This window comes from Alternaria burnsii (genome assembly GCF_013036055.1).
Source record: "Alternaria burnsii strain CBS107.38 chromosome Unknown 730, whole genome shotgun sequence".
In the NCBI taxonomy this organism is placed as follows: Eukaryota; Fungi; Ascomycota; class Dothideomycetes; order Pleosporales; family Pleosporaceae; genus Alternaria; species Alternaria burnsii.
In genome coordinates this window covers 1,381,844-1,393,365 of record NW_024066110.1, presented here as the reverse complement: position 1 = coordinate 1,393,365, position 11,522 = coordinate 1,381,844, and the positions used below count along the sequence as shown (strand labels likewise).

The 11,522-nt window shown below is 51.5% G+C and overlaps 4 protein-coding genes across 4 annotated transcripts; 1 reads left to right on the top strand and 3 right to left on the bottom strand.

The window, feature by feature from the left end:
• Window positions 1-308: 308 nt before the first annotated feature.
• Window positions 309-1,325, bottom strand: GT037_003880 (uncharacterized protein; the record flags this gene model as incomplete). Its single annotated transcript, XM_038928927.1, has 3 exons — window positions 309-722; window positions 771-1,016; window positions 1,074-1,325. The coding sequence occupies 3 exons, from the start codon at window positions 1,323-1,325 to the stop codon at window positions 309-311; spliced, it is 912 nt and encodes a 303-aa protein (XP_038788634.1).
• A 670-nt stretch (window positions 1,326-1,995) lies between these two features.
• On the top strand, window positions 1,996-4,112 carry GT037_003879 (uncharacterized protein; the record flags this gene model as incomplete). Its single annotated transcript, XM_038928926.1, has 6 exons — window positions 1,996-2,257; window positions 2,310-2,497; window positions 2,544-2,637; window positions 2,693-2,985; window positions 3,036-3,379; window positions 3,464-4,112. 6 exons carry the CDS (start codon window positions 1,996-1,998, stop codon window positions 4,110-4,112), a joined length of 1,830 nt encoding a protein of 609 aa, XP_038788633.1.
• Window positions 4,113-4,427: 315 nt separating this feature from the next.
• GT037_003878 (transketolase) lies at window positions 4,428-6,987 on the bottom strand (the record flags this gene model as incomplete). The annotated part of the gene is made up of 5 exons (XM_038928925.1): window positions 4,428-5,905; window positions 5,955-6,249; window positions 6,300-6,384; window positions 6,627-6,769; window positions 6,934-6,987. The coding sequence occupies 5 exons, from the start codon at window positions 6,985-6,987 to the stop codon at window positions 4,428-4,430; spliced, it is 2,055 nt and encodes a 684-aa protein (XP_038788632.1).
• Window positions 6,988-7,994: 1,007 nt separating this feature from the next.
• GT037_003877 (uncharacterized protein) lies at window positions 7,995-9,884 on the bottom strand (the record flags this gene model as incomplete). Its single annotated transcript, XM_038928924.1, has 1 exon — window positions 7,995-9,884. The coding sequence occupies one exon, from the start codon at window positions 9,882-9,884 to the stop codon at window positions 7,995-7,997; it is 1,890 nt and encodes a 629-aa protein (XP_038788631.1).
• Between the last annotated feature and the right edge of the window lie 1,638 nt (window positions 9,885-11,522).

Genomic DNA, 11,522 nt, shown 5'->3' with positions numbered 1-11,522 from the left:
CTCTACTGTGCGCCCTCTGCGAGTCTGATATGTATCCAGCATTGCCTATTTAGGCGATGTGTCGTACAGCTTCCACGTAGCGTGAGTCATATCTGCATCCCGAGGTATTAGGCTCCCGGGTCGCGCTAAAATGTCCGCGGTGTCCGTTTCGTCCAAACTAAATTCGTCATAAATTTGTTCTTTCCAAGCTGAGCTGAAGAACGCGTCTCGTTGACGCTTAATTGATCGTTCGTGGTATTCAAGACGAATTCAGATGGTAAAGTCGTACTGCGTACACTCGATTATAGCTCACGGGCATTGTCGTGCACTCAAGATGCTTCTTCGAAATATCTAGCCAGTACGCGGTTTCGATGCGTGACTAGGTGTCTGCGCGCCATTAGCGCGTCACGCAAACGCGTGTCCACCCAGTCCTTGCCCAATCTCTGATCCAATAGCAGATGCGTGTACGCAAAGACACTAGCATCGAACAAACCCGGTCTCTGCGCACCAAAGAACCAGTCGTCTTTGCCTAACAAAGCCTCGAGCGTAGCAAATGCTTCGTCTGCCTGGTTATAAAGCGTCTCGTCGTTGATGATGCTTGAGAACTTGAGGAGCTCGGTCTCGGCTGCCAGACGCAGTTCGCGGGATATGGCGAGGCGTACAAAGGAATTGCGGGAGCTCGGAAGGATGTAGAGGGGTTCGGCGATGGTGGTGAAGTTCGGGGAGAGATAGATGGTGTAGAGCTGGAAGATGTTAGCCATGAGTCGAGTGTGCTTTTGCGGTCAACGAACCCAAGCTCTCCGTATACGATGGTCTAGTAAACTTAGATATGCTTCGTATCGCGGGTCTCCGGGCTCTTCTATTGCCCTCTCGCTGTTGTTCATGGCCCATCGTTGCAGCTTGCTGGAAGGAACAGGTTGGGATCGCTTGTAGGGATCCGAAGATGATGGAATCACGAAAGGTAATGAGCCGCTGGGAGAAGCATGGTTGTTTGCGGATGCGACTTGGAAAGGTATCCTGGAGAACTTAAGGTATACCTGTGATAGTGTGAGCCCGGTAGCGGGGCATCGGGGTGGTTTGAGACATAGACTGACCTGCCACTTCAAGCACGCTGGGTTGTGCGAAGGTGCTCCTCGTATTGCTCCTTCATCCGTGGTGAAGACATAAAGCACGTGAGCATTGTGATGCTGGGGAGCGCGTTGTGGAAAATCGTTGGCGGGATACGTGACGAGTGGGAATTGGTCGAACAACTGCTTTATTGGAGTCGGGACCGAGAATATGCTGCGTGACGATGGCTGTCTTCTGAGATCTCTCGTGGTACCATTGCTGTCGTCGGTCTGGGACATCATAGCTATGGGTGGTGATGCTGGCGATGATGTCGCAAAAAGTTGGTGATGCGGCGGCCTCGGAGGAGCGCGCGCCGACCTCGTGGTAGCTGCCAGTCTCCCACCCATCGACAGTGCACCAACACTATTTCTTACATCACTCATCGAGCCTTGGTAGCCACGTCTCAATGTTTTCTCAACTCAGAGTCACTGTCATGAGGTCAGCTTCTACGATGAAATCCCATCCTAGCTCAGGACAAGAGCCTGATGATTGAAGATATAAGACGCACAACGCAAGGAAATATCGGTCAAATTTAGTGGCATGTCTCTGCACGGGAAAGTGAACGGGTGCGTGCGAGTAACAGAAAAAGAAGCTGAACTATAATGCAGGATGGGTGGGCTGAAAGCACACTTCCACATGATCATATCAAAAATATGCCATCCAGCGCCTCACAGGATTTGTGGCGTAACAGTGCCCAACCAACGATTCTCATCTAAATCACGCATGCCTACCTGCATATACTGTTCCTCTTAGAATCCTTGGCAATGTTAACATAAAGTCCTCCAGCCTTGTGTGATCATCATTGTCTCTTCGTCCCTTTCTTTCAGCCTGGCCTCACGATCTTCTATCTTCTCTCACCATTCATTATCTATCTTCTAGGCTCTATATCTCAGCCCTCTATCTACAAAGATGTCTCACATTCCTTCGTACCAGGGTCGTTCGGGCTCAGATCGTCAGTTACAGCTGCCAAACAGTCAGAGCGAGATTGAGTTGCAGAGCTATAGCGACAGCCTCACAGACAATCATGATACCGAACATGATTGCCCTGCGAGTGACTACGACCGACTTGTAGAAACACCTGTAACGAATTCTGAGACCACAATATGGGAACAGGGCTTCTGGGCACAGTTCCCCACTCTTGGTTTGTTTGCGCTCTTCGGTGTATTGGCAAGTACGTGGAAACCCTAGTACTGTCTTGGTTTACTTATATTAACAATAGATAGGCACCGTAGCTATGATAGTCATCCTCGAACATAGTGACGGAAAGAGACTGGAGGAATGGCCATACAACACCCTCAAACCATCCGTATACTTGTCCATCTTGTCCGCAATGGCCAACACATTGCTAGCCTATGCTCTAACAGAAGGACTAGTCACTTCTTTCTGGAGAACCGCTTTGCACGGACGTACTGTAAGCATCTCTCTCAAGCAATAGCCAACTGAACTGATTTCGATAGCTACGTGAGCTCAATCAGAACTGGTTGTGCGGACAGTCTCTGTATCGCGCTCTACTCCAGGGTTACCATACTGGAGGAAGAATCACAGCTGCAGGTGCGTTATCATATCCTTCTTCTCTCCAAATTCGCTTGTTCTGACTGGCCAATAGCATATGTACTCTCAGCGCTTTCTTTCACTCGTGGTCCTTTGAAACAAGCAGCTTCGTCTGTGTCAGCTAACCAGACATATCTTGAGAACGGCAATCTTTCAATTGCAGTTGCACAGCGCTTGCCCAACAGGTATACTGCGTTGGGCGGAGAGGGCCTTCACATGTACCAGAAAGCCCCAGGGATTACTACCAACTTCACCAAGATTATGCAGGACTACTCGTTGCAAATCCCTATTCACATCGACCTCGATAACCACCTTTGTGTTCAGAACGATTGTAAAACATCGATAAAGGTGTGTGTCTGGTCCCAATGCGTTCTTATTTCTAAACTGACATCCATTAGGGCTTTGGTTTCAATGTTGCCTGCAACAGCAAAGATATTCCTAACAGCACGAATAGTTCTGGGTATGAGGCTTTCAAGATTTCCACAGAACTGAAGACTATCAACGAAGAAGACCCTGAGTCTACTGGAAATTATATATCCTCATACGTCTTCCACGATGTGGGCATAACCTTGACTGCTGTGCTCAAGGACCGGCCGCAATCCGATGATGTTGGAAGCATAGTGAATTTTAAACACCACAGTTGCGATCTGACTGGTGGAATCGTTGAGTATCAAGTGCGCATCCTTAATCAAATAATAACGTTGAGTGCTGAACGCTCCAATGATCGGTTCTTGGAAACCATGTAAGCCAACCGAGCTTCTCATAAGTCATTAGGCGATGTTCAGATCACAAACATCAGCGATTGTCTTCTGATACTGTTTTTTAGATCACCACTGTGGGGGCTCGGTGCAATGAGTCCGGGTAGTGTCATGGGCGGCTTTCACTACGCTGCAGACTATCTCTTCACATCCGACGTCCAATATACAAGAAAACCGACAGATACATATACCTTCACCGGCGCTCTGGCAAATGAAAATGTCATCGAAGAAGAAGCGGGATTCAAACATTTCCAAAACCCGATGGATAGAATGCTCGACAACATGAGAGAAATCGCCTTCCGTACAGCGGTAGATGTAGGAAGAGACCCAGGCCTGCAAAACGAAACAGATGCGTTACAAAATGTCCCATATGAGGGAGAGGGTAGACAGTCTATTTACATTACGGATACCCGTTTCATGATAGCGGCGGCCATCCTAAGTCTGTCAAGCATTGTTGCGGTAGCAACGACCTTCTACGGCTGGTGGAAGCTAGGACGGACCGTGTCGCTGAACCCATTGGAATTAGCCAAGGCTTTCGATGCGCCTCTGCTTAGAGAAGTAGGTAGCAATATCACTGTACTAAATCCAAAAGCACTGGGGCCTACGGGTTTGCAGCGCGTACAGTACGGGGAGCAACCAAGCAGTTACGGTGACGATCTTAAAGCGAGTAGGAAGACTGCGCACAAGAGACTAGTCATCGGGACGTTGGGGATGTGAAGAAGCCTACGGATGGGCAGTCGTAGGGTACTTGATCATCATGACTCCGTACAGGACACAGAGGCATCAAGCAGTATGCGGGATATTGCGACAAGAGCATACTTCTCTTTTATATGCAACCAAATTCATTTTCACTCTAGTGCTCAAGATCATATGGTCAAAGGGGGAATCAAATTCTATTTACTCGGGTCATATTTTTCCCTTCTTCATGAAGCAGGCTGCTGCTTCTTACATATCGTCACTCATTACAAGCCAGAGACAATGCTCCAGAATCTCAAGAACCTCCAGAAAGCAAATCTTACGCTACGCAAACGCTTAGATGAGTTGCTGGAACGCGCGGTCGAGAGGAGATCGGAGAGGCTTGACATCCTTGTAGAAGTCAATGGTAGCCTTGGCACGCTTGGCAATACCCTCAGGGGTGAACTCAAACTTCTTGTAGACCTCCTTGTATGGTCCAGAGGCACCGAAGCGGTTAAGACCGAATTGCTCGTGCGAGTACTTCTCCCAACCCATAGTGGACATGACCTCAACACTGAGGGATGGGATACCAGCGGGGATAACCGACATCTTGTAGTCCTTGTCTTGCGCATCGAAGACCTCGAAGCAAGGCAGGGATGCAACACGAGCGGTGATGCCCTGGTCCTTGAGGGTCTTGACGGCCTCCAAGCAGAGGGAGACCTCAGAACCAGTAGAAACGAGGGTGATCTGGGCGTCCTTGTTCTCAAGAGCGACGTAACCACCCTTGATGGCTTTCTCCAGTGTTGAGCCCTCAAGCTGGGGCAGGTTCTGACGGGTAAGGGCAAGGATGGAAGGCGTCTCCTTGGAGGTAAGAGCCATGTAGTAAGCAGCAGAGCACTCGTTTCCATCGGCTGGGCGCCAGACCATCATGTTAGGCAGAGCGCGGAAGTGGGCGAGAGTCTCGATAGGCTGGTGGGTGGGACCATCCTCACCAAGACCGATGGAGTCGTGGGTAGCGACGTAGATGACGCGCTGGTGTGAAAGAGAGGACAGACGAACAGCACCGGCAGCGTATGAAACGAAGTTCAAGAAAGTACCACCGGCGGGGATGATGGTGCCGTATGCGGACATACCGTTCATGATGGCAGCCATAGCGTGTTCGCGGACACCGTATCTCAGGTATCGACCAGACCATTCACCAATGCCGAGCTCCGGAGGCTGGAAGTCGACGGCCTTCTTCCATCGGGTGTTGTTGGAGCCAGTCAGATCGGCGGAACCGGAGAGAAGCTCGGGAACGACGTCGTGGATGGCCTCGAGAACGCTCTCGGAGAGCTTTCTTGAGGCGATGGCAGGGTCGGTGGGCTTGTATGTAGGAAGGGCCTTCTGCCAGCCCTCGGGAAGGTCGCCAGTCAATCGGCGGGACAGGTCAGCGTGAAGCTCCTTGTGCTCCTCACCGTACTTCTGGAAGAGCTTGTTCCACTCTTCCTCGGCAGCAGCACCCTCGGCGGCGTGCTTGTGGTACATGTCGTAGACCTCTTGGGGGACGTCGAACATCTTCTCGGGGTCGAAGCCGAACTTCTCCTTGACCTGCTTGCAGTCGTCGGCCTTGAGGGGGTTGCCGTGGACACCGCCGGTACCCTGGAGCTTGGAACCGAAACCGATGGTGGTGGTAAGCTTGATCATCGATGGCTTGTCGGTGACCTTCTTGGCCTCAGCGATGGCCTTCTCGATGCCCTCGAGGTCGGAGTCACCGTCCTCGACGTGCTGTACGTGCCAGCCGTAGGACTCGAATCGCTTGGTGACATCCTCAGTGAAAGCGCACTTGGTGTCACCGTCTGTATGACGTCAGATTTTGAATTTCCTGAACTTATTCGCCAAACATACCAATGGAGATGTGGTTGTCATCGTAGATGGCAATGAGGTTTCCGAGCTTCAAGTGACCGGCAGTGGAGGCAGCCTCGCTAGCAATACCCTCCATGGCGCAGCCATCACCGAAGAACATGTAGACGTGGTTGTTGATCAGCTCGTAGCCGGGCTTGTTGAAGACGGCAGCGGTGTGCTTCTCAGCAATGGCGAGACCGACGGCATTGGCGAAACCCTGACCAAGTGGGCCAGTAGTGACCTCGATACCGGGGGTGTCGTGGGACTCGGGGTGACCGGGGGTGATGCTGTCGACTTGCTATTATGGTGTTAGTGCTGCTGAAAGACCAAGCTGTCAAAAGTACGTACGCGGAAGTTCTTCAAGTCGTCAATGCTGACGTTGTAGCCGAACAGGTGGATCAGCGCATACTGGAGCATGCATCCGTGACCGTTACTAATCACTCATAGTCAGTTATTTGGTGTCGTACGATAGGGTGTGAGATGGAAAAAAGAAAGTCGCGATTGAACTCCGAGAAAGACCGAAGAAGCAAAAGTGACGCTCTCTTGTCTGCGGTCACGGCAGAGATGCGCAACTTCTCAATTGAATTGCTCCAGAATTGCTGCGCAATCCCAGCCTGCTTGATATGACCGTCATAGCTGCCATTGTTGGTATGAAAAGTACAGAAGAGTACGTACGAGAGAACGAAGCGGTCGCGGTTGACCCATTTGGGGTTCTTGGGGTTGAAAGTCATGAACTTGTTGAACACGACGTGGGCAACCGGGGCCATGCCCATAGGGGCACCCGGGTGGCCGGAGTTTGCCTGGAAGGTGGCATCGACCTACAGAAACACACAAAATCAGCCATTGAACCTCTCAAACAACTTTCCGCAGGCTTCAACACGCTGCTGCCGCTTTTGTTGGGATGAGAACTGCTAGCGGGGTAGCTGTTGATAGTGGTGGGGCGGCCAATGGTATCAGAAAACAACAAGAGAAGTGTACATACCGCTAGGGTTCGGATGGTGTTGATGGCGAGCTCGTCAGTCTTTCCGTACGGCATGATGGGCAGTCTGTCGATGGGGAAAAGATTGAAGAAGAGAAGTTGCGCAGACGTGCTGGTGTTTAGGTTTTGTAGTTATAGTGGGGTGGCTAGGCGTCATGCCTGCCTCAACTATAACGCCAGAGTGGACGTTTTAGTGGGGTCTCTCAAAGCCCGATTACATCAACCAGTCGCCGCACTTTCTGCCATAACATGCAGCATCCCACCCGTCCAAGCTACGGACACGAATTGCTGCTTCGTTTTAGTAAGCTTGCGCCGTGTGCTGACAAGGCTTTGCGTGCCTAGTCCTGGCTATCATGCGCTGTTGCAAGTGACTGTCCATTACTAACCTCTTGCCCTGTACAGTCTCAGTTCCCTCTGTATCCGCCATGCGCCGAGAACGACCGCAACACGGACGTGGCGGATCACAGTGCCCCGATAGCGCAGGGAACCTCTCTTCAATCTCTTGCCTCAACTTCCGCCGCGCAAGTACACGATGCAACAGAATTCTTCCGGGCGGCTACCGCGACACCGGGATCGGCGCCGCGGCCGAAACGGAGCTGAGTAGATGAGGCTCAACCGTGGAACCCCCAAAACAACTGTCTGGACTAGAGCCGGATATTTAACCTGTTTATTCTCCGGTGCGCTGGAGGAGTGGAAGACTACCAAGACGAGAGACTAGGCTGTCGGGACAGTTGGATAAATAGCGCGCCCAGTGCTCTATATCCCGCTGTCTGGCTAATCGTAAACTCAACACCATGAAGCGTATGCGCCAAGGCCGCATCAAGACTAACGCGGTCAAAGAAAAACAAGATTTGGAGAACGTCGTACGACTTGGTTGACATCTCCATTTACATTTTCAATCTGCATAAACAAACAAATGAGCGCTGTGGGTATCTATCTCGTACTATACAACATGCAATGAGAATGACAGTCGTGTCTGGTTCCTCCAACTTCCCTGTCGTCCCTTTCCCTCCATTAAGAAAATCTATACACAAGAAAAGGTTTATGTAGTCAAGAATTGAACATCATCTTCGCACCCCATCACCCCACCCTACCTCCAGAAATAAATCCTCGCCCTTCTTTCTCGGCGTTAGTCGAGGCACCCACACCGGACTCTTCAACCCATCCCGGTCAAAGTCCATATCCACATCTCTGCCGATGTTCAACTCAGACATCTCGTCTCTCTTCCTTCTCACATTCAACGGCTTTACAAAATCTTCTTCATACATGACTGGGCTTCTACCCCATGTGCCGCTTTGCACACGACTCTTCCGATCGATACCCGTTTTCGACGCAGGTGTCGTACTCCACGACTCAGTGCTATTGCTGCGCACATGACAATGAACTTTGCGTGGGGGACTAGTGACGCGCGGCGGGGATGTGAAGGGGTCTCGATGAGGACTGTTCAATCTAGGTCGAGACTCTAGTAAGAGCGGAGGGAGAGCATTGTTGCGTTTCTGAAGAAGCATCGATGGATCTGGACCTCTGCGTGGACTTCTGAAGTTCTGCTGCTGTGGTGAGCTCTTTGGACTACGCGGCACAAGCTGATTCGACGCCCGCGGCACCTTTGGGTATCGAAGCTTGGAGATTGGTGACTCAGCTACAGGAGATAGCTGTTGTTTATTGCTAGCGCTCTCATCAGATAGCTGCTTGTCCTCGTCCTCGTCTTCAGGTGTCGACTCATTGCCGTTCGTTGTCTCGAAAGATGTTTGACTTGCCAGAGAGTCGCGCAAGTTTGTGGAATTACGCGAGGTAGAGCGTGACAGTGTGCTGCTGTGTGACTTCTTGGGCTTGACCTGCACAGTTTTTGGTGATTCTGTTGGTCGGATGACACGCGCTGGGCTGGCTTTGGGTGTTGGCTCTCGGCTCTTATGACTGGAAAAGTAGTAGTCGATGATATCCCCAGACGTGCTCGCATCTCGTGAGCTAGCAGTCGTAGCCTTGGATTCATAAGAGGTGGCCGTAGAGGCCATCTGGAAGGGCGGCGCCAGGCGTGGGCGTATTGCGTGCTCGGGACGAGGTGGCTGTGGTGAGCCATGTGAGGCTACCCCTCCCGCCACAATGCGCTTTGGCTGAGGTCTCTCATGGCGGACAGGAATATCGATAAACAGCTCGGATCGGCGGCCGGTTGGACGATTGTTGGCGGTAAAGTTTGGCATAGGCCTGGAGGGCTGTAGAGCACGAATAGGGGGAATTGGGACTGGGGGCGTGGGCAATAGCATCGAAGATCTTCGGTGCGATGAAGTCTCGTCCTCTTCGAAGACTGTCTCCTGAGTTATCGTACTCACGGGCCTAAGGGGTGCCTGAGTCGTGGTAGGCGCTCGTTGATGTGCAAATGGGGCTTTTGAGGCGTTGTTAGGTATCAATGGTTTTCCATCCAGCTCGGCGCTGATGGCTAGACCTATCTGGTCGAGCGGCAATGAGGAGTTCGAAGAACTGTTGGAAGTCCCTACGCCCAGACGCTGGGCTGGACGCGCTGGATGCTGCTTGCTGCCTCTGCGAAGAGCTCGTGGGGGCACCAGAGGAAATTGCTTTGGTGACTCAAGAACGTTCTCTACTGGGACATAGTGCGAGAAGCGTGTGGAAAGCTGCTTGCCCTTTTCGTCTGTATCGAAAACCACCCGTCGCTCTTTTCGTCTGCGCAAGCACACGCTTAGCGCCATGAGTCCAATGGCCATGACGAAAGCTGCCACTGCGGCCACTGATAGTCCGGCAATCTGTGCGGGTGTCATTCTAGGAGGAGCTCCTGCTGCCACAGTGACTGGGGCCGATGTAGATGTTGCCGATGATGTGGCAGATGGTATCGATGAGACGGTATCGGCGAAAGCGGACTGTGTAGAGCTTTCTTGGGTCCGTAAGGTAGATGTCGTCTTCGGTGTATTTGTTGCCGTCGTTTGGATGGAGGACGGAGACATGGTGTGAGTCGCGCTAGTGACGACGTAGGTAAGCACACTCTTCGTCGGCATAACTGCATCCTTCTGTCCAAGACAAATTCCGTACGCCGAACTGAGTGATGATTGAGTATCCTCCATTGGGCACGATAGGTATATGCAGCCCAGTGCCACTTCGCCCAAAGACTCTCCAACATTACTATAACGAGAACAAAGACATTGGAGGTTTTCCTGACCAGAACATGCTACGGGGAATCTTTCGTCCAGCGAAGCCTGTAAACATTGCTGTGCACAAAGAGGTACGTTTTGTTGGAGCGCCTGTGGGAGCGAGCTTGGTGTAGAAGCGACAGTAGGGGCCGCAAGCATCGGCGAAGTTAATATTATAAAGACTGAGGAGATCCATAGCCTTTGGAAGTGGCTCATAAGCATAATTGTACAGTATCTGTACTAGTGTCAGCTACATCAACCAAGACCGTATGACAAGAGGTTACTCACTAAGGAATCTAGACATGAGGGATGGTGCAAAGAAGCGCTGAACCTGCAGCGAGATGAACAAGGAAATTGAAGGAGAGAAACTCAAGGAAATTCGTAACGCGTCGCCAGTCTCATGAGATTTTGTTGATGTATCCAAGAAACAACAAGCGGGGGATGGTAGGCTGACAATATGTATTGGCATCTTCACCAGCCGCCGTGTCGGCGCCCTGTCTGGGCAACCGCTGAGGCGCCACGATGGCGGGCTTTGAGGTCATTGATACCTACAGTAAGCGCTCGCGGATTTGAAGAGAGGTGATTGACTGGAGAGTCGTCGGTTCGAGGATGTGGTGGTGCAGAGATGCTATTCTAGGCGCTCGCATCGTGCGCTAAGCGCTGGGGTTCAGGCTAGTCTACCACGTCAGCCAGTAATTGCACGGCGCCTGTGTAAACTTCACGCAGAACACCAAAAGTGAGTCTTGGCCTACGTGCATTACGTGGGACGAAAACACACTGCAGCCCAGCGTTAGCGACTACCCAAGAACCGCGTCATTGGTGATCGTTAGCTTGCAAAGGCGACGTGATACTCGACCGATGGTGTCGTGTACTGTCCTGACGGTCGCACTCGCTAGCCGGCAATCGTACCTGCGCATCTGAGTATCGTTATATCTCCGTGCGGCGACAAAAACAGTAATTTGTGCTACTTTCGTTGATGACCATGTTTCCTACTGGTCTTGATACTAAGGACAAAGCAATGCGCAAGATGCGTCTATTTGAACGCCGGTTTGAGTGCCGGTTTGAGCACCTCATTAGCATTCATCGAGGTCAGACCCATAACATGGTAGGTCATCATTTACGTAGACAGCCGATCAGTCAAACTTCCGTCGTCGCTGCAGCATACATGACTTGCAACTCTGTCCAAAGGTCGAGAGGATGAAGACCTCCGGGTCGGCAAATATCGATATTCTTCGGCATTTTCCTGAATCGGTCCTCAAAAAGGCTAAATGCGCGGCAACGTCTTCATAATGTGGAGATATCATCGCCAAAGCGGGTAACTTCGACCTGCATATTGCGTAGGTCGGTGGAGCTCACGGGTAAGAGATGTCGAATACAGGCTGGCTCCGGCTTAGAACGCAGATCGTGACAACATAAGGAGATGAGATTCCTGTATGCGTACGAGGTGGAGATACG